At 38.2% G+C, this 26,047-nt stretch overlaps 1 protein-coding gene and 1 long non-coding RNA gene across 20 annotated transcripts in view; one reads left to right on the forward strand and one right to left on the reverse strand.

Moving 5' to 3' along the window:
* Positions 1–26,047, reverse strand: part of LOC131678358 (neuronal acetylcholine receptor subunit alpha-7) — a 1,795,942-nt gene that overhangs the window by 1,556,658 nt on the left and 213,237 nt on the right. For 11 of the 15 annotated variants that reach the window (XR_009303634.1, XR_009303635.1, XM_058958445.1 and 8 more), the window contains exon 3: positions 24,108–24,190. The exons of 3 other annotated variants lie outside the window; for them this stretch is intronic. Coding sequence is in view for 10 of the 12 variants with exons in the window: in XM_058958445.1 (XP_058814428.1) it covers positions 24,108–24,190 (83 nt within the window). In the remaining 2 variants the exon portion in view is untranslated. Of the gene's footprint in view, positions 1–24,107; positions 24,191–25,234; positions 25,318–26,047 lie in introns of those variants that run through there. One more of the 15 variants, XM_058958444.1, reaches the window with a different exon arrangement.
* LOC131678368 (uncharacterized) overlaps positions 24,133–26,047 on the forward strand; it is a 280,969-nt gene continuing 279,054 nt past the window's right edge. For all 5 annotated transcript variants that reach the window (XR_009303641.1, XR_009303644.1, XR_009303643.1 and 2 more), the window contains exons 1-3: positions 24,133–24,301; positions 24,983–25,142; positions 25,197–25,460. This is a non-coding gene — a long non-coding RNA (uncharacterized LOC131678368). The remainder of the gene's footprint in view (positions 24,302–24,982; positions 25,143–25,196; positions 25,461–26,047) is intronic.

A 26,047-nucleotide genomic window follows, 5' to 3' on the forward strand; every position in this document is an offset into this window, starting at 1 on the left:
AGAATTTCGTTCAGTTTTTGAATTTACAAATTATTGAATTTATCATTCCTCAGTTGTGCTTAATAACACTAGTAACAGTGACGTAGTGCTCTGCCAGTGATGTTACGCAGCAAAGCTAGAGTTGTGTGGTTGGACCACATAGTCGCAGCGAAGGATACCAAGCTGCACAAAGCCGCTGACGGTCCACCTGAAGAGGTGTTATCAAACCCGCCGGCGGATGTGCAAACCAACCTGTGATTCACTTATTTGTCCGATTTACTACACAGTTTATAGAGAACAATTGCGCAAAGAGTGAAGTCAAAAAAGTCTACCTATCGTGCACAATTGGAATCCGTCTTTGTAGCAATTCTGCTCGATAAGTAGACTTTTTTGGCTTCACTCTCGGCACACTCTTTGCGCCCCTTTATATACAAACACGTTCTCCAGCGGAAACTTGGCCTCAGCTGTGTGGCCAAACTGCATCACACTAACTTTGCTGCATAACATCACTTGGCAGAGCATTGTATAACTGTTACTAATGTTAATAAGTACAACTGAAAAATCAAACAATTAAACAACTAGAAAATTCAAATACTGCAGTCCAAAATTCCGAAACAAATTATGCAGAAATTATCCACGCAAATCCAGAAATACAAAACTTTAAGAACTTTTTTTTCAGATTAACTAATATTAAATGTACTTTGTAAAACATTTTCAATGTTTCCTGAATAATATTTCTAAATCGATGAAAGGAGTATGAGCTGTCATTAAACGTCAAATTTTGGCGTTTACAGACAGCTTTTACACGTTTCATCGATTTAGAACAACTTTGAATTATTTGTTACTCTATGGGAGGCGGGATGCCCCACTCGAAGGTACCATCCGCCGGCAGGCATGCTGGCGACCGGATGGCATGCGAACGGCAGGCAAAAGGCATGCGAATGGCGGGGCTAATATTCATAGCAAAGAACGCAGCCATCCGCCTGGTTGTTGCATCTGAGCCTGCATTTCGTTCGCCCGTCACTTGTCGGCATGTATTGAGGCGATCGGTGTTGGCAGGTGGGGCATCTCGCCTCCGGCTAGCTGGATCTGCCGTGGTAATGTGGGCGGAGTGAAAAGGTGCTTATTTGCTCCGGAGAAATTAGAAGCAAGAAGCGTGTACTGGAACAAATCAAATTGTATCAGGATATAGACGGATTCACCTACGTTGGTATTGTGCAGTTTTGATGTTTGAATTGGGTTATTAAATGAGGAATACAATTCCTCTTTTATTACATAAACTGATAGAGCTCATCTTTCTAAATATAACAATATATCTGTTCAACCTTTAAAACTTCAGAATAATTTTCAATTGGGTCATTAAATGAGAAAAAAAATCTTTTTTTATTACATACATCGATAAAGCTGATTTTCGTGATTACAACAATGTTTTTTTCCAACTCAGGAAACGTGAAAATAAAATTTAATAAAATAATAAAGAAATATGTTGAGTCTTAATTTGACACTATCAGAAGCATTTGACATATCGAATTTCACGACAAATGATGCCCTGACAGAAAAAATTAATACTTGTTTCCCGGTTTTCCCGTAGGGTTATTTTTATTTGACACCTGGGACGGGACCTGCGGATACGTGTTTTCTTATTCTTTCTTTTTGTTTGTTATATCTTACTTCTTCGAATCACACACACTAATACGTGGTGTAGTTCAAGAAATGACATGACTTTTTTAAAAAACAAGAATTCATAATGAACTTTCAATTTTTTTCGTGAATCCATTATTTTTTGTAAAATATGTTTATTTGTCGGTTTTGTTATAGTTAAAATGTTATCACAAAATAAATTGTTTTGGTGTTAATTAAGAATTTGAAACTCGAAGTCCAAATTACTTGCATTCACCCTAACGTCTAGGTTGTTCTGAATGAAGGAGATGTAGCAAAACAAAAGTTTGAGGACTTTTGTTCTTGTTGTCGCCGTAAATCGATCTAATGAAGGTCTCATCAATTCGTCGTTTTGTAAACGCCGTCCGCCGGTCACCACCAGCACTTTTTCTCGTAGTAGTGTGTAAGCCTCTTGTACTCTGTCGCACTCGAAAAATTTGTGCTGTATGGTTTCCACTGGTTCTACACAGTACAGGCAGTTCTCACCGTCTGTTCTCCTCATAGTGTGTAGTAGTCGTCTGTGTGGGACTTTTTGGTTTACCCACATGAATAATATACTGCGTTGCTCGGGAAGAAGCGCACGGGAGGATATATTCTTCCATATGCGTCTCCAGTTTGCTCCCGGGTTGGAAATTTCCACTTTGGCTCTGTCGGTGCGTTCAATGAAGAAGCGGGTAATTAGATCGGTGGTTGGGCTTTGGCGAATTTGAATAGGAAGTGTTGAGATGTTTGCTAGGATAGTTTTTAGACAGGGAAGAGAAATTGCTCGCGGTGGATTTGCTTGGTAAAGGAAGGAAGAGTAATAGGGGAGGGATTCAATCTCTTGTAAGTGGCGGTTTATCAGCAGCGCTTTACATTTTATCGCAGGCAGTTGTAGTTTTAAACCGCCGTGATCTTTGCTGCGTGCTAGTTGCTGCATAGGTACCGTCGCACATGCGCCACGGAAGAGGTAGGACCGCATGGTTGCTGTAAGTTTAGCCACTTGAGCTGTTGTCGGTTGTAAATTTGCTGCCATGTACCACATCTTCGATGAAATGAAGGTGTTTAGTAGTGTGACTTTTTGGTGTAGGGTCAGCATGCGCAGCGAGTGCATCCATACTTGGCGAGCAAAATTCGTCGTGAGGATGTCCCAGTTTAGCGATGTCATTTCCCTGACCGAGTTGGTAAAAATTATACCCAAGATTTTTATACTGTTTTCGGTCATGAGCCACGGTATTGATATTTGATTTACCGTGAACCCCACATCAATTGCTGTCGTTTTTGATTCGTTCAAGCGGGCGCCTGCAACTCGTTCGAATCGCTTGAACAAAGCCCGCATTTCGTTCAGCTGGTTTGCGTTACTGACGATGGCGCTGATGTCGTCTGCATATGCAACCATTAGATCCGTTCCACACACCTGTTTTAGGCGTCGTAGAAGCGGTTCCAGGTAGATTCCAAAGAGATGGTTGGCCAGAGGATCACCCTGCCGAACTGATCGCTGGATGGGGAAGGGTGCCGACAGATGTCCATTGATTAGCAGCCTCGATGATGATGCTGCTGCTATGCGGGAAAGTAGCTCTACCAGAGCCGCGTTGAAACCCAGCGATCGCATGGTGTGAAACAAAAAGTTGTGGTTGACTCGGTCAAACGCGTGGTCGAGGTCGAATGAAACCAATTTTCCTCCTCGCTTGTTGGCTTTTAGTTGAGCGATCTTATCTTTCAAGGCCAGGGTGGCTTGAAAAATGTTCCTGTTTGGGTTTGAACACTTTTGCACGTCGGTCAGCACGCTGTGGGAACGAAGAACGTTTTCAAGACGCTGTTTGAGGATCCGAGAGAGAATTTTATAGTCGTAATTTATCAGACTTATTGGCCTGTATGCACGAGCGGTGTCGCCTGCCCCTCGTTTTTTCACCAGTACGATTACCCCATCGACGAACTGGGTTGGAATGTTTGATCTGATAGCCTCATTCAGTACCAAGTTTAATTCACGGTGGATGACGTCAAAAGTTCGCAGGTAGAATTCTTTCTGCAATCCATCAGGCCCTGGTGATTTTCTGGAAGCACTGGTGCGGATTGCAGTTAGTATTTCAACAGTCGTGATTTCATTCATGGTGGCTTCATTTTCGACATCGGTCTCTGGGATGACTCGTTCGCATTGGAAGGGACTGTCGCTTTGTGGTTCTTCCACATCGGCTCGTGCGTATAGGTCAGTAAAATATTGAACCATGTGGTTCTGGATGGCAGTTGAATTGTCGATGATTTCATCTCTCTCGTTCCGTAGGTGTTCGATGGTTGTTCTTCGTTTTTCGCGCTCCCCCAGCTGGTAGGTTGAGATGGGTTCTCCCGCCACGCGTGTTTCGTTGATTCTCACGAACATCTCTGAGAAGTGGCGCTGATGTGAAAGCATTTCAGCTTTTAGTCGGTTGATGGTGGGAAGCATTGCACGATTGTTTTGGTAGCTGTCGTATGCCTGCCGTAGTAACCCGTAAATACGTTGTTGCTCGCAATGGAAAATGTTGAATGCGATTTTTGATTTCCATCGAAAAAATGATTTTATTTTAGGTTTGGCACACGACAGCCACCACTCCATCCACGACGGAAAGTTACGGCGCTGGCGAGTCCAATATTGCCATTGAATTTGGAACTCGTCGATATTTGAGGTGCTCAAGAGATGGGGACAGAGAGACCAAAACCCGCGACCATGTGCTCGGTCGGGGAGAGGAAGGCATATTCTCACTGTGACTGCTTTGTGGTCTGAGAAACAGCAGACATGGGCAGCTGTTGTTCTCAGCTGATTTCTAAGCCCTGCGCTGACGTATATGCGATCGAGTCTGGAGGAAGAGTTGTGTGTAATGTAAGTGTATTCGATCTCTCGGGGTCGGAGTTGCTGCCACACGTCTTGTAGATGTAGCTGTTGGACGGTCGCTTGTAGAGCGGGGCTGGAATTATTTCCCGTCGCGTCGCACGCTCGCAGCACGCTGTTGAAATCGCCTCCCAGGATGGTGTGTGCGGTTCGGTGGCGAAGGTAGTAGGCGATCGTTGTGTTGAAGAAGCGCTCTCGTTCGGCTCGTTGGGCAGATCCCGACGGGGCATACAAATTGCACAGTGTGATGGTATTTGCGCGCAAAGCAAGCAATCTTCCGTCCAGGCTCTTCTCTACGTGTGAGAATTTAATGTGTTCTTTGAGCGCAATTGCCGTTCCTCTCCTCGCATGGTCAACGTTACAGACGACGTTGTAGCCGGGTATGGTGAGTTGTTCGTTTTCAGCCTCCTGTAGAAACACGATGTCAAGGTCCATCGAGCGAACAAATGTGCGTAGGGCGTTGAGTATGGTAGTGTTGGTGATTGTGTTGATGTTGATGGTTCCGATGTTACAACTGACGAAGTCCATTGTTTACATTTCTTCGTTGGAGATCTGGACGCGTCCGTGTTCGATGGTGGTGAAATCGTCTTCGCCGTGTCGCATTTTCTTCCCCGGCGGCAGTCTGCGTGAGCGTCGGTTGCTAGTCGAGGCTTGAGAACTGTCTGTCTCGTTTCCATCGCTTTTGCGCTGTGTGACGACGTTTGCGAGGGCCGAGAGAGGCTGGATGGTCGCTTGAGTTGGTGTGGGTTTCTGATTGGTGGTGGTTGGCGCCGCAGGGGGAGGCATGGTGTTTTTCTGCTGTGCGGCTGCAGATCGTGTCTCGATGGCTTCTCGAGGTTTTGTTTGACTGGCTGTCGACGGCTCTCGTGTCGGGGGTTTTGATCCCGATGATTGTAGTGGTTCGCCCGACTTGGGTAGGTTTTTGTTCGGTTTTACCGGTCCTTTCTGCTGTACATGCGTTTTTGCCACATTTGCGTATGACTGGTCGGCTGAAAGTTTCTGTACAAGCAGTTTTTTATTTTGCACACATGGAATGCCGATGTGTGCAAATTCTCGGCAGTGTAGGCAAGTTTGCCGCTGCCCCTTGTATCCGACTGCGGTGTCTTCTCCCTGGATCGTGACGAGAGAAGGAATATTCTTCTTCACCACCATCCGAGCGACACGAACGCCGGTCTTCACACCTTCGAAAGGGCCATAGCGATTGTCCCACAGGAGGTCACGAACGTTGAGTACTTCACCATATTCGGCTAGGAAAGCCGATATTTGTTCGTTGGTGATGTCTTCGGGTAGGTCAAAGATCTGCACCTCCACCGCCCCGTCCTCCATCATGATCCGCAGCTTGTGTGTTTTGCCGTCGATTGTAAACTCGTGTTTACTATCGTGTTCTTCGACGATCTTTTCTGCCAGGGCAAGGTTGTTGACCTTCACGAAGGTACAACCCAGCCTTCTGCTTGGCTGAATTTGTAACACATTATCTCGTGTGAGACCGAGTTCTTTCCCGACGAGTTTTAAGATTACATCGTGGGAAAGGTGTTTCGGAAACTGCGAATAGTCTACGCGAAACGTGTTTTCGCGCATGGCGGAAAGGCACTGTCGCGACGAAAGCGCAATGCTTTAGAACGCCGATGAAAAATTGGCAAATAAACGAGTGGTATAGTTCGTGAGCAAACTTTCGGTTTAACGCGTCCGAGATAAATCGACCGATCAGCACGGAAGCTTGCTGCTAACTGATTATCATGAAGTGCAAGGTAAGAAATAGACCTTTCTCGTCATATTCCATCGTCATTGAAGCTAGATCATAGGATCATGTTAATTTGACAGACTGCAAGTGTTATTAGTAGCACAAACAGCTAGCAGCCCAGCTAGTATTGTTCTTTCTGCTTGCAACCAACCTGGTTATATTGATGTCAATGCTAAATTCGCTGTTACAGCTGTATGATCGCTATACTGTCCCATTTGTTATGGGATTCGCAATTAACATGGGACAGTTATGCTTAGAGCACCAGATTCTAAAAGCGACCAATTTTGGCCAATCACTGGAGACAAAATCACGCGTAACAATTAATTTGTTACTTAACTTAATTAATAATTTTTGTTGTACATTCTATTTTCTCATTACCTATGGCTATATAACCATTAGAAAGGTTATGAGTTTATGTTGTCGCATTTTATAATCATTTATACCACCTTCAACTGATCGATTTTCAAGATACGACTCGCACTTTAACCACCCCTTCACCGCGCCATCAAAATATAAATAAGTCATACTCCTAATGAAATAATATTTATAAAAACATTTACTAAATAAAAACATAGACCTGATAGTTCGTTTGCAAAAAAACACCGAAGCACAGTGAGTTGGTGTTAAAACTCTATCTTTGATCCTAGTGCTGCTGGATTTTGCCAACATTTATACTATTTTCATTCAAAAAAAGTATCACGTGTACACTATGTATATGGACTTCTAAATTTGGTAATTGTTACGAATCACACTCGGCCTGGCCTTGGGTACAAGATAATAACTGCTTGATCTCCCACGAGCATGGTCCTACCGGAGTGTTTGCCTTGCCCGATACCGGGGCAGCCTGTCCTCGTGTGAATCGGAACCGCTGAACATTCCGATAAGGGTATGTCCAACGGGATTACCGACGGAGCCGATCGCTACACTACCACCAGTAGCTGCGATTTGAGCAATTAATCCGGATGCCTGGTGGGGAGCTACCATTGGTGCAGCGACAGCCGAGTGTGACGCAGGCTGGACCATCGGCTAACTCGATTCCGGCGAGGTGGAGCGGCTGCAATTGGTGCGGACCTATGAAGCGATGTATATAATTTCAAGGACATTTGCAACGCAATTACCAGAGATCATCAAAATGTTTCGTGGCTAACGTTGTAATTCAGCAAAAAAAAACAAAAGTTAAATTGATCGCAACAAATAAAATCGCTTTCTTCAACGAATCGTGGACAAGAAAAATCCAAATGCCAAATTTAACGGATTTAATGCCTAATGACGTCAAATAAAAATGAAAGCCTGGCGAGCTTGTTAATACAAGATATGCGCATTTAAAAGCGAACCAAATCAAGTTTCTCATACTGTGGTCGAATACAAAAAATTCAACAAACAAGCTCTGCGAACTGTCAAAAAGTGAGGTTAAATATTTTCATCCAATGTTCATACAGCGAGAGGTTCATTTTAGTTTGTTTACATTGCTAATGAATTTTGTACTGCGATTCACCACTTCATTTACCGCATTGCCAAGAACTTAAGTGAAAATATTCAAAGCAGTGCTGCCCAAACGCACATTTTAAGTCCCACCATTCTTGCTGAGGTGAAAAAAATATTCAACATTCTTGCATATTTCAAATTTTAAAAAATCATTAAAAAATCATGATAGCTCCTAAAAATCTCATTTTTACGGAAATGTTCTTATAAATGTGTAATCTTTCGATTAAAAATAAGAAAACCAGGTGTTAGGTCGGACGAGAAAGGTTTATTGCGGTCGTAATAAAGCGAAAAATCCGGAGATAACTTTTCACCGTTTTCCGGTGAATCCCGATTTGGGATAACAGTGGGAGAAGTTCACAAGAATTGACGATCTCGAAATTAATGAAAGCACGAGAATTTGTAGCGTATGTATTTTAAAAGCATTGATTTAAGTTATATATTCATGTGTCGTGTTAATAAGATTGTCTGAATGGATCTTTGGGTTTATTTTATCATTTATTTTATGCAACATTGTTCTTATTCAATAATATTTTTGATCACTATAGAATGTTATCGAACCTAAAAAATAATACAAAAAAGTCCTCTCTATTGCACAAGATTCTTTTTTTGTTACTATCATCTCCACTATCATTATTGATCTGATGAGTAATTTATTGACATATTTGAAAAAAAAACAAAGTTAACATTTTCTCAATTTCAAATACAATACTCCCCATATTAATTACTCTGAGGACAACCGGTTCAATCTGACATTTGCGTGCTGGATCAATTTGACACACTTTTTTCTTTCCGCAGGTCCCGTCCCAGATAAACACCATGCAATGTATTGCTTGTGGCACTAAACACTGGATTCTAACTGCACTGCGCACTTACCATTCTTCCATTAAATTCTTCTCATAGACCGGTTAGTTCGACTGGTCTGTCTATGAAAGTACCATCTCTATCACTTGAAATACATGTTTTTGACAGCTCGCAGTTTTGAGATCACTCGCACTTTAAAAGTGCGGAGTCCAGGTTGGTGGGAAGTGCGCAATATCGACACAGATCTTTCATTAGGGCCTAAGTCGCAATGTACTCAAATGGAGAAAAATCAGTTTCAATATTCGGCGAAGCTTTTCTAAATGTAGTTTTTATTGTAGGTATAAATTACTTTATGACCGTGTTTTTTCCGGAAGCATTTTTCGTTAAACTTTATGACAATATAACAAAGAATTTAATTCCTATGTGCTTTTAGTAGGTAGAAACTAAAAAAAAGCTTACGCCCAATTTGCATCCCAGTCGTGATTTCGCCCTTCAGCAATCACCATTTGCGGAAGGGCTAAACCGTGTACATAATTTTCAGAAGGGCGCGGTAAATGGGCTAAACTGACTCTGTCTTGCTGGGTAGGGCTGGGTAAATGGGCGAGCTTGACAGTATACTTGTTAATAGGGCTCAGCAAATGGGCGCATAGAAACCTAAAAGAAAGGGCGCGTGAATCTTTTCTTCAAATTTCATGAAAATATCGAAATATTTGAATGTTTATGTGCAACAACTATCGAGTAGACATGATCATAGTAGATATTGCTTATCATTTATATAATAGAACCGCCGTTTATTCTTTTATTTGTGAATAATAACCGTACGCCCGCTTCTATCTAAAAAAGTAAGTTTGGCCTTTATATTCCATATGAGAAGAAGGGCCTAAGTCGAAATCTCGAAGAAAATGCATGTTTCGCCGTTTTGTTTTCTTCAATCATACATCGAACTAAAAACCATTTTAACTAATTTTCACCTCAATCTTGTAGTATTTTTGTTGCATAATGTCGTAATAGCGAAAACGCAGTTTGTTTACATTTGCGATTTAAGCCCTAATGAAAAATCTATGTCGATATATAGTTTTTTTTTTCATTTTGGGTGTTGTATTGATAGGCCAGATGTAAACAACCGCAGTTTTCCTATGTATGGTTGTCTATGTTTACATAAGATTTATTTTGAAAAACAAAAAAACCGTTTTTACGTATTACAACGAATTTTTTTTTGAAATAATGTTATATTATGTTTGATGGACCTAAAATTTATTGAATGGAACAGAAAACTTTATATAGCTTAATGACCCAATTGATCTTCTAAAAATATGAAAACTACTCGTTTGACAGTATCCGTCTTTCTTGATAGTGAATTTAGCCACGTGGGTTAGCATTTTTGACAGTTATCCCTGCAAATAAATAGGTAGTTCAATGGAAGGTGTGGTCGTGATAATTCAATTTTATAAAATAATTTGCATTTGTTTATTTGCGTACGAAAAAGTGAAAAAAAATTGAAAAAAAACTTTAACGTCAGCTGCATTGGAAAAACTCAAAAACAGCGTATGGTTTAATGACCGAATTGATTATGAAGAATTTTGATAAAGATTTTATCACAAATTATAAAAAGGCCTGAATGATTTTTTAATTATAAAATAGCCTAATAGATTACGAAAAATTTAATTGTTATATTCTGATCAGTTTTGCATGTATTTGCATTTTTCCGATAATTTAAGAAAATTTAAACATTTTTTTAAGAAATCGACTATTGCTAAAAAAGATCGAAAAAAATTACAATAAATCTGTCCAATCTCAATCCAATTTTATTCGAATTCCGACCAATCCGAACGTCAAATGCAGCCAGGGGGTACTGTCAAATGCAGCCAGTTCATTTAAACTATGTGAGGTAGAACGAGAGGCTGTGTGAGACGAACGATAGAACGAACAGAAAAAAAAAGAAAAAGAAAACATCTATCGGCAAGTCCCATTCCAGGTTCGTATATTTCAATATTTCTGTTTTTGTTTTGATTTGTTCCTACTGCTGGAAATGTTTTGTTTTGGTTTTATCGAGCACTGAAACTGTCAAAACGTGAATTTTAAGCAATAGGGATCTTTAGGGGTGTGCGGGTTAAGGCATATTCTGATGCAGATTAGTACCGTGAGTTAATATCTCAGTCCTTTTTCAATTTTTTGGCCCGAAACTATTGAAAAAAACATTTTTTAGTTTGTTTCCTTTTAGGACAATAACACATCCAAACCCATGCGACTTGCACGACCCTATAGGTTGCCTTATCAGATCTACCATAGTTTGCAGATGAAACTTGAGATGGCAGTTTGCAAGCGGATTTACAAAGTACCAGATCATGCTGTGTGGGGTGCTGTTCCGGTTAACAATGAGGCGAACGAGACATTTGCAGATGCGTCATTTAGTAGGGCAACTGTCAGTTTGCTGGTTGAGTTTAATTTGGTTTTTTTAAATTTAAAAATCATAAAAGAATAAGGTTTAAGAATGATATGAGTGTACTCGTAAGGACACCCGCTACCAATACATATGAAAAACTGGCACAATTTTTCCAAATTAAAGATCCCTATTCGAATATTTTTTCATGATACATTTCAGACCTTTCTTGACCATTCCAAACCATTCTCAATCAATGTTAAAAGTGTGAATCCATTACGAACTACAGACACTTTATACACACTAGCGAAGTGTCAAAAATGCAGCCAAACGGACTGTCAAATACTGCAGTCAAACGATCAGGAGGGGAAGTAAAGAGGGAAGCCCATTAAGATTTCTGACAGCTCATTTACAACCACAAATGCAAACTCAAGTCAACGGAAATTGGTTTGTTTTCATCACGAAATACCTAACCTCAATCGATTTTTGTGGAGAAAAATATTTTGTTTTCATCACGAAATAATTCAGCGCCTTTTCTTTTTCAACGGGAATAGAAAAGTCAATGCAAAGCTTATTGGATCTTGCGTGATGCCAGTAAATATTCATGGTTGCTAGTTTTACTATTTTTGTCTTCGCAAGTCTGTGTATAAAGTGTCTGTGTTCCGAACTAACCAATGCCCATCTTTATCAGAATTATAAATAATAAGTATAATCAACAAATCACGGAGTGTCGTTGAGGTGGGACCATCATCATCATCATCCCCTCGGCTTTAAGCCCAATTTTTCCATAATTAGCATACACGCCAAATCTGATTTTTATTACACATGCTTGGAGAGACAAAACAGTACAACTAGCAACCATGAATATAAACTAACATCACGGAAGATTCCATAAGCTTTGAACGGGCTTCCACCCATACTACCCCTTACAAAACCCTCATGCTCTTTTGGCTTCACTTTTCGACAGTCAGTTTGGCCGCAATTGGGTCATCAAATGAAGAATAAAATTCTTTTATTTCATAATCCAATAGAACTCATCTTTCTAAATATAATATATATGTTCAAGCTTTAAAACCTCAGGATGATTTTTAATTGAATTTCTAAAAAATGTAAACACGTCCTCGTTTGACACTATTGATCATCCTTGACAGTGAATTCAGCCACATGGGTTAGCATTTTTAACAGTTACCCCCGCTATCCCAGCCTAGGATAGGATCCGCCAGCTCTGTCCCCTGTTTTTGAACCAATTCTGAACCAGCTCGTGATTGGACGAAAGTGACATTGGCAAACGTTCGGCTTGGAAACTAAAAGTACTAAAGGGCTGCTTGGAAGTGTTGTCGTATTGTGACATTAAATGTAAAACGACGATTGTTTACTGTGTTGTTTATTTTGTTTTCCCGAGATACCGCTTTCTTTCCATAACGTCCGTCTGTAATTATGAAGTGCAAGGCATTTTCTGGCAGACGAATTCAAATATATTATCCAGAACTGAAGTTCTACAGGTTTCCGAGAGATCCGGTAGCGCGGTGTGTGGATTAATGCGGAAATGTCTCTTTTCGAAGTCTAACCGAGTAACTGACTATTTAGCCTAAGTATGAAAATATTTTCAACTTCATGTAAAAATTGTCTTTGTTCCAGCGCCGAGTAAATTGGGAGTATTGTCTATCGCGAGATAATATAGCATTTCGTCGAGTTGTTGCTATATGGGATACACACGAGTGCGGTCGAAACAAAAACACACGTCAAAATGTTTTCTCGCTCGCACTGATGCAGACTAGATGGGCGCGTAATTCAACGCACGGCCCGGTGGCGCATGGCTGAAAAGTCGCAATGTGGATTTAAGAAAAGATTCGCAATACTTTGGAGCAAACCGTGAGAAAGCTATTTCGGAAATCGCTTCTTGTTCTTCTTTTAGTATTATCGATACAATTTTACAGTTTTCAACTGCATCAATCATCGGTGTAAATAGGAGCGTGTTATTTTTACTGCTGTTTTCTCCGAAAAAATCACATGAAGTACTGGAACAAACCTATATACCTATACAAACTAAACAAAAATTAAGCCTTGCAAAAAAGTAGTTTTAGAATATTTAAACTAAATGCGAACAGAGAAGATTGATTTTGTGAATGAGGGTGCTCGACTCAGAAAGCAACTTACAAAAATGAAGAGCATGGAAATATTTTATATAAATATTTTCACGTAATGTCCAACAACAAATATATATATTATTTTGCTTTGCTGTATTCCGATGGAAAACCCGTAATGATCATTTAAATGCGGATATAAAGACTAAATCATTGGTTTTTCCCGGAGCGTGAAATTGATACATAATATAGAATATTTTAATCAGAAGTTTTGGACACGATTGTAACAAAACAAATATTTTGGCAACATTGGTCGAGTGGGGGTATGTCGTTTTCAGCCAGCGATGCCAGATTTACAGATATGTCTGTATTTTACAGACTTTTGATGGTCTCCTACAGACGTAATAAGAAATCTAGAGACTTTTAAAAGAGTAACAGTGTTTAACAAAATTGCACTAGAACAATCGTACCCGAATTCGAGCGATTCCTTCACAATAGTTTTCTAATTTCAAGCTACTTTTAAAGTAATAGCCTGGTGTAAATAGGATTTACACAACCATCTACAGACTTTTACAGACATTTTAATTATTCTGGTACAGACATTTCACAAAAACATGTGGCATCGCTGTTTTCAGCAGGGATTAGCAAAATATAAGAAGAAGTCAGCTGGCGGATCCTATCCTAGATCCCAGCCTAGGATAGGATCCGCCAGCTGACTTCTTATATTTTGCTAATCCCTGCTGAAAACGACATACCCCCACTCGACCAATGTTGCCAAAATATTTGTTTTGTTACAATCGTGTCCAAAACTTCTGATTAAAATATTCTATATTATGTATCAATTTCACGCTCCGGGAAAAATCAATGATTTAGTCTTTATATCCGCATTTAAATGATCATTACGGGTTTTCCATCGGAATACAGCAAAGCAAAATAATATATATTTGTTGTTGGACATTACGTGAAAATATTTATATAAAATATTTCCATGCTCTTCATTTTTGTAAGTTGCTTTCTGAGTCGAGCACCCTCATTCACAAGATCAATCTTCTCTGTTCGCATTTAGTTTAAATATTCTAAAACTACTTTTTTGCAAGGCTTAATTTTTGTTTAGTTTGTATAGGTATATAGGTTTGTTCCAGTACTTCATGTGATTTTTTCGGAGAAAACAGCAGTAAAAATAACACGCTCCTATTTACACCGATGATTGATGCAGTTGAAAACTGTAAAATTCAACTGTATCGACAATACTAAAAGAAGAACAAGACGCGATTTCCGAAATAGCTTTCTCACGGTTTGCTCCAAAGTATTGCGAATCTTTTCTTAAATCCACATTGCGACTTTTCAGCCATGCGCCACCGGGCCATGCGTTGAATTACGCGCCCATCTAGTCTGCATCAGTGGGAGTGAGAAAACATTTTGACGTGTGTTTTTGTTTCGACCGCACTCGTGTGTATCCCATATAGCAACAACTCGACGAAATGCTATATTATCTCGCGATAGACAATACGCCCAATTTACTCGGCGCTGGAACAAAGACAATTTTTACATGAAGTTGAAAATATTTTCATACTTAGGCTAAATAGTCAGTTACTCGGTTAGACTTCGAAAAGAGACATTTCCGCATTAATCCACACACCGCGCTACCGGATCTCTCGGAAACCTGTAGAACTTCAGTTCTGGATAATATGTTTGAATTCGTCTGCCAGAAAATGCCTTGCACTTCATAATTACAGACGGACGTTATGGAAAGAAAGCGGTATCTCGGGAAAACAAAATAAACAACACAGTAAACAATCGTCGTTTTACATTTAATGTCACAATACGACAACACTTCCAAGCAGCCCTTTAGTACTTTTAGTTTCCAAGCCGAACGTTTGCCAATGTCACTCGTCCAATCACGAGCTGGTTCAGAATTGGTTCAAAAACAGGGGACAGAGCTGGCGGATGCTATCCTAGATCTCAGCAAACGAATAGGGATCAAGGAGTTCAATGAAAGGTGTGGTCCTGATAATTCAATTTTATAAAACAATTTTTATTTGTTTTTTTTTGCGTGCAAAAAAGTGAAAAAAATTTGATTACGTATTTTTAACGTCAGCTGCATTGGAAAAAATCAAAAACAGCATACACGCTCATTCAAAACTACCCAAAATTTGAGTTCGGAGCACTCAATTTCAAAAGTAATAGCAATATGTCAAAAAATGAGTTTTAATTTGAGTAGAACTAACTCATTTCTTGAGTAATCATAAAATTTTCAAAGTTCTGAGTGAAAACATACTCTCAAAAAAGTGTACGGAATTAGGTGTTGATTTAAATTTTAAAAAGAGCCTGAAGTTAAAGCCGATGATCGTTCATAAAACTAGAAGGTAAGTTTTATTGAGTTTTGCTTGCTTTCAAATCTTACTTCCAGTTGTGTTTTTGTAGTTTCGGCAATTTATACAAGATGCCGATCGGCATGAAATATATGTAGAGAACGACCCTTGAATTAAGTTCCCGAACATCGCAAACACCTGGACAACGGTCTGGAGGATCAGGTAAATGATATTTGAAATGCCAATGAATATCTTTGTAGTTTTATTAAAAATGCGGAATGATTATTTTCTGTATTTCCCTCTTGAGTAAAATGTACTCAAATTTGACATTTTTATCCCAAACTCAAAACTGAGTAAACGAGGAATACTCAATTTTTGACTATGTGCACTTTTTATGAAATTGAGTGGCTGGCTACTCAAATTTGAGTTGTTACGAATGAGCGTGTATGGCTTAATGACCCAATTTTTGACACTTCGCCAGTCTGCGTGTAGTGTTTAATTTTACCATGCTCAGCGAGGGGAACGACACGCCGTGATTTGTTGATGAAATAAACTTATAATTTGAAATTCTGATTAGATTTATAAAAATTGGTATTGGTTAGTTCAAAATGGATTCGAATTTCCGACATTACTTGATAATGGTTTGGAATGGCCGAGGATAGTTTGAAATGTGTCATAAAAAATAAATTGAATTGCTCGAATTTCATGTTTTGACAGTTTCAGTGCTCGATAAAATCAAAACAAAACATTGCCAGCAGCATAACTACAGGAACAATTCAAAACAGAAACATAAATTTTGTTGCCAGAATTATTGAAAGTTTCTAAAATAGAGCATGCAGAGTTGCCAGTTACATCAAATTGATCGGAATTCGAGCAAAATAGATTGAGATTGGTTAAAATTGTTGAATTTTTTCCAAATATTTTAGCAATACTCGATGTGATAGAAAATTGTATAAATTTTCTAAAATCGCCGAAAAAAATGAAAATCCATGCAAAATCGAACGGAATATAACAATTATTCTGAAGTGACGTTCCCCTCGATGCTCAGACTATTGTGCCTTGCAGGATAATCGCTCGATATGCGATTATATGAAAGCTCAACGTGACAGCCGCCTATATAAATGTATAGGCAGCTTTTTCCTTGAAGCTTTCGAAAAGCACACAGCTGGCAGAAAAATAAAGCTCCACTGAAATCTGCTTGCGAAGCAACTGCGGCTATATTTGATGCGCCTTTCAGACGCCCGCAATGTGAGATTTTATTATAAGCGCGATAATATCAGCACCGGTGCGTAAGCAAATGCGTGTGTATTTTGATTACGCTAAACGATAATATTTTATTTAGACATCCGTTTTCGCACCGGTCGTTGGTAAATAGGTTGCTAAAATAATAATCTGTTTTTACACCGGTAGTTGTTATTATAGTTACGTTACATTTTTTTGCAATCATGCAATAAAATAATCGTTTTTTAATGATATGGACTTTATTCAGTGAAAAAAATATTGCTAGAAAGAAAATACATTTATTTATTGAATTCAATAAAACCCTTTCAGTAACAAACATCGTTCTCTTTTCTAAAAATATTTTATTGCAATGATTGTGAAATTATTCAAACTGGAAATGTTTATTGAGATTAAAAGTTAATTATTCTTTCAATGAAAAAAATGCTCATACCATTAATTTTGCCGTTTGAAGCAATAAACATTGTATTATTGAATTGAATAAGACATTTTTTTGTTCAAATATTCTAAAATTCTCTATGTAATATAAATTCTAAGAAATGTTATGGGTTCGGAACGGACAACGAATTCTAATAACTAATGTTTACCCAGAAGTTATTGTCTGAAGCACATACTACGGAGTCTACTGAACCAGGAGTGTAATGAATCAGGAGTGTAATGAAAAGGATCTCATGCTAGATATTACAAACAAACTTGCGGAGAAGGAACCTTTACGACCATTCAACGATTGTTTTGCGAAAACAGTTTATACGAACGATCAGTTTCGAATACGCTTTCGTTTTTATGTAATTCGAAGCCTTTGAAGAGGAGCTAATACTATATTGAAAAGCCAGAGAAAGTTGGGTTTTACCAAATTATACGGAAGCCATCTGACGTACGTCCTTCAGACGCTGCAGTCAAATATATTCGGATGGGAGAAAAATTGCGCGTTGATGTATGTGAGAATACTGCCATACCCCAGTAGCGTGGCCCAAAATACCTTAAATCTCAGAATCAAAACCTTGCAGCTGAATATGATAGTTTGGGTGACTAATAAGCTTCCCTGAAAATTTCAGCTTATTTGGTACACTGGAAGTGGTTCCGCAAATGGCTCAAAGTGTGTATGGGAAAAATTGACCAAATGTATGGAGAAATGCATCACTTTCACATTTTCACATCTAGGTGGCGCTGTAATCGATCAATGCTTTTCGTGAGAAAAATTAAGAATCTTCTTGTAACAACATATCGACTCGTGAAGACTGCAAGTCAATCCAACAAAAACTGATAAAGTTATAAGCGCGCAAAGTTGAGCGTGTCATGAGTTGTAGTTTGGGTGGCTCTGTCGAAAGTGAAAAAAAGCGGCTTATGGTGAACGCACGATTTCCATGAGGTAGATAACTACATGAATTTCAACTTTTAATAACACGAAATGCTGACCATTTGGAAGGGTAGTATCTTGCCAACGGAGAACAGTTTTATTTGTCAGTTTTTGTTGGATTGCAGTCTTCACGAGTCGATTTGTTGTTACAAGAAGATTCTTAATTTTTCTCACGAAAAACATTGATCGATTACAGCGCTACCTAGGTCTGAAAATGTGAAACTGATGCATTTCTCCATACATTTGGTCAATTTTTCCCATACAAACTTTGAGCCATTTGCGGAACCACTTCCAGTGTACCAAATGAGCTGAAATCTTCAGGGAAGCTTATTAGCCACCCAAACTATCATATTCAGCTGCAAGGTTTGAAATTTCGCACTTTGCATTTTTTCATACAACTTTGGGCCACTCTAATACCCCAGGTAATAGACGTTTACACTGATTTTTACATAAATTTTGTAGCCCAAATGTCTATCAGCTGTGGTCATATTGTAGACAGCATAGCCGGGTAAACATATCTGGGTTTTAAGTATATTCAAAGGCAATTTTGAATCGCAGAATAGTGGGCTTATTCATGAATACTTGGTACGCTGGACTATAACCATTCGAAATGAAAACATTACTGTACATTATGTGTATTATAGAGTCCCTTGCAGAGGAATGCGCAACGCTGCCTAAAATGATGCCATCTTCTTTGTTTCTGGCACCGATAATTTTTGCTGCAATTTTGAGTGACTTCAACCGAGTTACGCAAATTAATATGGAGTGAATTGAAAACCCACTGTTTCGTGGCTTATAGCACTTTATTCTTGATACTATTCCGTGTAATTTATTTTACATTGTTACAAAAAAGCATAATAAACTGAATACAGTGTCTTGTTTCGACGATTGAAATATTTCGCCATGATATTAACTAATACATTTCTTGCTTGTTCTCCGAAAGAAGAATATTTCAATATTAATTCGTCAAAAGGGCGAAAGTGTTTTTTGTAAACAAACTTGTTTCGCTCATTAGTCTGCTGCAGAGTGGAATTTCATGAAAAATATGCGTTAATGTAAATTATTACCCTTCGTAGAAGTAATTTCAATTGTTTTCTGCTTTAAAATTACAGTAAATTAAGAAAAACCATCAAAACAAAAGTTTGTTTACAAATCTTATTCGCCCTTTTGCAAATTTAATATGGATTTGTTTACTTTGCACGATAGGTAGCCTTCTGACTGTTCGATAGGTAGATTTGGGTTCACTCTGTGCGAGCCTTTATAACACAAACAAGCAGAGTTAAAAATATTCAAATTCATTGAATGAAAATTGATCATATTCAGCCGCATTCATTTTCAATATTCAGTGACGCAGCTGAAAACGTCAAACGAACAAACCACCCATTCATCTATGCAGATTTTCATTCGTCTCCGATTATTACACGAAGCGAACGTGCAGCAACGAATCAAACGCATCAAAGTAGGCCTTGACACAATGTAAGCGATGATAATTGTTGTTTTATATGCTTTACCGGCATTTGAAAACATTTTCCTAGATAATTAGTGAAATGAATATATTGTACGATATTCAACTGAATGAATAACATGGATATTTGAATGAATATTTTTTCTATTCACCGCGAGTAGCATCAGGTTCATTTTCAGCCGTCAAAAAAGAGCTTCGATTATTTTTAATTCTGCAAACAAGGCCTTTGGCAACAAGTAGCCGCTAGCCGGCGCTACTATCGGCCAATAGGCTTCCAGTAATCGATATATGAGCTTTGCGTGCACCTATGGATAAAGTAAAGTTCAATCGGAAATTCTGGTTGGTTCTAATTGGTATTCGTAATTCGTATTCCGGCCGATTTCCCGAAAAAGCTTAACTGTGTAGTATTCCGGCACCAATAACACAACTAATTCTAATTACAATCGGTTGTATCGCTGGAGCTGAAATACTAACTACAACTACATCTACTTCAAGAAATAAACATTAAGTGCGTACCCTGGAGCAAATTGGTACACACGAATTTGTGGCAAGTTAATACAGATATATATTAACTGAATTCAACATTTTGTCGTCGATACGGTAATTCCAAAGATGGAATCAAATAATGAGTTATTGCTCAAAAATTATAAATTTGATTCCAATTTATCAGTATGGCAAATGACATAACACGGAATCTTGCTTTCAAATAACAGTACTGCGGGGTAGTGCCAAATTTCGCTGTTTACCAAATTGGTCATCAAATCCACATCCATGTATCCACAGTTTGCATAAAATTGTCGGGGTAAGTCAAAAAATATTGCAACGAATTAACAAAAGAGGCTATCCTAGAATTATAGGACATTTCCACATTGTTCGACGCGGAATACTTCTAGTAAATTTATAATAAACGTCTTGAAACAAGCAATTTCATTGTCCAACAATAAATTATAAAGTTAATTAACATTTCGTGTTACTGTTTCTAAGAACAATATTAGAAATGTTGAAATGTATTAAAAAATATCATTTTTATAAGTTAAGCACAACCCCCCACACAGTCTACTCCCGCCCTCCCCTTATTTACAGACTAAGTGAATTGAATTCCAAGTGCATTCACGTTCATGCATTTCACTATACTGCCTATGCTCGCAAGTCAGTCCCATGAAGATAGGAAATCCCATAGAAAACGGGGCAAATAAGCGATCTTGGGTAGTATACAGTCGTGATTCGCTAGTTGGACCGACTGACAAATGTCAAAAACTCTCCAAAGATGTTGGCAGTGTAAATGCATCTGTTCTTATCTCTAAATATCGTCAGATTGATTGTCAAAGTAAATTTGGCACGAGATTTTGATGTTCAGATGCTTTTTAGTTGGACAATGGTCCAACTAGCGGAGGTCCAACTAAAAAGCGGTCCAGTTAAAAAGTGTCCAACCAGCGAATCACGACTGTGCAACCCACAACACAATATTATCCCTCGAAAATATGATGAACCACCGGATGAAATGAGATGGTGATGATGTAACAGGTGTGATCTGTGTCGTGCCATGCGTACCTATTAGCAATTAAATCCAGCGTTTTTGAACTAAGCGCTGTGTGATAAACCATTATCGTTGTGATCTTTTTACTACTGGTCCTGAATTAAAAACTTTGCGCGAGACGCATTTTCTTTCTTCTCGAATCTTAGTTTCCACAGTCCCCACAATCATCACCATTTGTTCGCAGCGATTTTCGATTTTCGTTAGACACTATCATTAGCTTTCGTATTGGCCTCCACATATAAAAATTTTCGGGCTTTTACAAGCTTCAAAGCCAATGAAATTCAGCTTCTTGCTAGCATCCCATCAATCGGATCCTGGGACACATCATGCCCAGCTTGACATAATGCTACATCTTCCAGTTCAATGCAAGCTGCTTAGATGCACTAATTTTTACTTCCACGCAGAAAACATACAGCATAATCAAAACTGTGGGTAATTGAATACAAACAAATACTGTTCATTGTATCAAACGACAAAATAATTGGTGTGAATCGAGGTTTGAAAGTATATTTTCATTAAAGTTACAATAAACTTTTAATTTCAATTATTTTTTTTCATTTCTGTAAACTTTAAAAAAATGTTATTGAATTCAATCAAATAATTTATTGTCTCACAACCGATAGTTTTATTTATTGAGCTCAATCCATAATTTTATTTAAAATAAAAATCTTTCACGAGTCGAATCAAAATTCACGCAGAACACTTCTGCATAACATTTATCGCGAGATCCTATTTTTTACATTTTCCTTTGTTTTGCCTCCTTTCTGCGAATAGCAACGTTGGCGTCAGTTGGAAGAAGTTACCAAATATAGACACTCGCTGTAAACCGAAACGATAAGCTTCCATTTCCCAACCTGTTTACCAACCGCCGGTGCGGTGTTGTGTTATGATGACGGTTAGTAAATTGCTTATACCCACGCCCGGTGCTGAGGTCAATCTGGTCAATAAACTACATTTGATTTATTTATTCTAGCTTTCAATGTTATATCAGAACAGTATTTGCTTGTGTGGGGTATACAAGTATGCGCAATCAAACGAAATTAAATAATATCAGATTTTTAAATAGAAGTATAAAGCCGAATTTACACCTTTCAGATCCAATTTAGTGACGGTTCAGTACCGTGCACACACTTAATTTTTTCTGCCGAGTCTCAGCTTTTTTCGCATCTTTTGCCGAAATCTCAACAACTGAGATCTTAGTAAACAATTTTTTGGCTGAGATCTCAGTAAAAGTGACGTTTCATAGCTGATACTCGGAAAATATTTCACCGAAAATCAGCTAACAAATCTAACTTTACTGAGATGTCAGTTTCTAAATTTGCTGACTACACGGCTTTTGGAAAATTGCCGTGACGAATTGAGTGTGCACGGACACCAATATTCTTTCATACAATTCAAATGCGAGCATTCACACTTGTCCAGCAAGGTACCGTGCCGGACAAGTTGTTATGTTATGTTATATGTTTCAGTTTTGCTGAACAATTGAAAATTATCTAATAATTTGTAAAGATAGAACGATATTTGACAAAATATCGGGGAATCTGCTAAATTCAGAGTAAATGGCATACACTGCGTGTTTGACGAAAAATCTTTGCAATCTGATAGTAAACCGTTCCATTCTCTAACGACGAAAATGGAATGGTTTATCAATGTGTTTGGAAAATGTTGTTTTTTCGATTTGCTTTTCATGAAGTCAACCGCAGCACAAAGTTAGTCAATACCACTATACTTTCTACTTGAAACCTTCATATAACATGCTCCACTCATTTGAATACGAAAAACTTCTGCTCGTTTGAATGTGTCAAACTCAGACACGTTGTGTAATGATGTGTAATTTAGTTTAAATTATTTGCCAAAAATTTATACCGAAATCGTTCTAGTTGTCATGTTGGTTTGTTGGTGGCTGTGATGCAAATCTATTTCAAAATGACATGCAGTCGTACTATTTGGAACTCTCAAAAAACATCTAGAACGCGGTGTTCCCAATACGATGTTTTAGCTATCTGTTAAAAATACTGTTTGCTCGATTTTGTTATTGTTTCTTTGCTGTTAAAAATATTGTTTGCTCGATTTTGTTATTGTTTTATTGCTGTCAGTCGTCACACATACTAATGAAAAATATTTGAACTAGTGCTCTATTCATGCTACAAATTATGGAAAAATTAGAACAGAATAGTCGACCTGTTCTAAATCTGTTTCAAAAAAGTGCTCGAAAAATGGAAATGCATCTAAACATTCCGATCGAGCTGTTTTAGTCGGAGATGTAAAGAAGACCCAGGGATGCCAGGTCATATTTTATGAAATCTGTGCGCAGCCTATTTAATCATCTGTGCAAATCTGTGTTAAGGAAAACCTACAGACATTTTATACATAGACTTGCGGCGACAAAAACAGTAAAACTAGAAACTATGTATATTTACTGGCAACACGGAAGATCCCATAAATTTTGCATGGGCTTCCCTCTTTACTTCTCCTCACAATACCATCATGCTCGTTTGGCTGCAGTTTTTGACAGTCCGTTTGACTGCATTTGAAGCTTCGCTAGTCTGTGTATTAAGTGTCTGTAGGAAAACCTACCAATTTGTCTCAAAACAAGAAGTGGCGACCTGTCTGTCCTAGTCTGTGCATTGTAGCAGGAAACTGTGGAAATCTATGCATTAAAATAGAAAACTGAAAATCTGTGCAATTTTTAAAATCTGTGAAACACACATTGATCTGTGTACCTGGCATCCCTGAGTAGAACAGCCCATATAGAATTCATCAGCATTATAGTTACTATATTCATAGTTAGGCGGAGACACAGTCTATAGAGAACAGTTGCGCAAAGAGTGAAGTCCAAAAAAGCCTACCTATCGAGCACAATTGGAATCCATCTCTGATACCTCTGCAGCAAAGTTGGATTCTAATTGTGCTTGATAGGTAGACTTTTTTCGGCTTCACTTTCTGCACGCTCTTTGCGTACCTTTATACTAGGGCCTTTATGTTGCCCAGAGATGCCAGATTTGCAGACAAGTCTGCAAATTCGCAGACTTTTAATTTAAGCTGCAGATTTTTTCGATGATGCAGATATTTGCAGATTTTTTAGCTTGGTTGCAGATATTTGCAGATTTTTTAGTTTGGTTGCAGATTTTTGAATATAAAGGCTTTTGGTTACACTAGCTTTCCTGACATTTTTTGTTCTTCCCAGACTTTTAAAATTATTATTGCAGACATTTGAAAAAAGTACCTGGCATCTCTGATGTTGCCTCATATCCACCAGTTGCTGTTTTATGAGGTCGCTGGCTGCATAAACCTATTTGTTTAAGCGGTCTGTAGAAAAAAGCAAGAGATGTGTTTGTAATTTGTTGTCGACTGTTGTAGGCTGCAAGCAAAATCAATGATCCCAATAGTAAATTCTAAATTTCACCTGCGTTCGAGAAGGTAAGTTCTTTTTGATTAGAAAATTGAGAATGACTTAAGCATCCTGCCCTCAGCTTTCTGAACCAATCTATAAGCTACGCCACAATCGAACATTCGCCCACAATGTTTGGAAATTGGAATAAATTCAAACTGTCAACTGTAAATTTGCACATCACTGCAAACCCGGAAACAATGTAACACCTGGCACACAGATTATGTCCGAGAGGAATCAATGTGCTGTAACCAGATGGATTTTCGATCGTAGAAGGTGTTTTGTTCGATTCAGGGATTGTGCTAACCATTGCTTACGTCCAAATACCGGATGGTCAGTTGATGACAATGTTCGAAAGAGAGCATTCTTTATCTTAAGGTTGCACAGAGAAAGCGCAAAATTCGCAAACGAAAAAAGCAGTTTTTTTCCACACCGTATGTCAGATCTTCATAAAAATCAATCAGCAGTACTGTAACAACATTCTACATACGCTGATTGATTTTTATGAAGATCTGACATACGGTGTGGAAAAAAACTGCTTTTTTCGTTTGCGAATTTTGCGCTTTCTCTGTGCAACCTTAAGTTGTTATATTCTCAGTAATGACGTCATGAACAACTGATGTTTATGACGTCACATTATATATCAAGTCGTATTGATCGTTAGTATTTTTACTTCAAATAATAATTTCTATAATGAAATACGCTTTCAGCTGCTAAATTACGGCTTAATAGTATTGGTTACAACAATACTCTGGAAAAATCAAAGCTTGGGCAGATTGCTTCTCACTTCGTCGATATGAAATTGTTTCTGGCATATTTAAATTGGATGATTATTCTGTGCTTCGTAATTTTCCCTGTATAAACGAACTGGTAAGTATTAATTTCATAGTTGAACTTATTTAAACTGAATAATCATTGTTTCAGATTTTTTATGATTTTTGCACTATCAACAAAAACTTTACCGATCTTCAGTCGAAACTGCCCATATTTTTGAAAAAATTTAGATCCATATTTGGCGATTACCGAACACTTGTGGAAGAAGACAAGCTACTGACAGATGAAATAATTGTGACGTTTCGCGAAACAGTGGAAATTGCCGGCATGTTCTATATGTGTTTAATTGCGATTATTGCACAAATCAAGTAAAAAGAAACAATCTGATGGAACGCGAAACAGTGGAAATTAACGGTATGTTCTATAGGTGTATAATTGCGATTATTGCACAAATCAAGTAAAAAGAAACAATCTGATGGAATTTTCGTTCCCGGTTATTTTCCTGGTGCTACACCGATGTAGTGTCAAAAAAGAGATAGACTGATTACATCCAAGGTTGAATGAGTGTAACAACGACTACACCGGTGTAGTGTACAACTAGAAACGAAAATGTCATTTTATTCCATTCTTTATTCCGAATTTTACTTTTATTGAGATTTTTGTATCAAAAACTTGATTCCAATCAAATGTTTTAATCAATTTTCCAATAAGAAATTGCTTGGTTCTGTTTTAGCACATATAACAGATGTGGTATTCGGAATGTGTATAAACTGTAACTACCATTTCGAATATAACAAGCGACTAGAATACAATCACCAACGTTTGTAGGTGGTACGTCGATCGATACTATGCAAAAAAGTTTATAACTACTAGAGAGCAAAGCACTGCTGTCTTGAGGTATTTACTGAGCGAAATATGTGGTCTCATTAGCATATTGCAACCCATTACTTTGCCATGTGTGACAATAAATGTCAACTAATGGGATTCTCATATGCAAGAGC

This window comes from Topomyia yanbarensis, chromosome 2, assembly GCF_030247195.1.
Source record: "Topomyia yanbarensis strain Yona2022 chromosome 2, ASM3024719v1, whole genome shotgun sequence".
Lineage (NCBI taxonomy): Eukaryota > Metazoa > Arthropoda > Insecta > Diptera > Culicidae > Topomyia > Topomyia yanbarensis.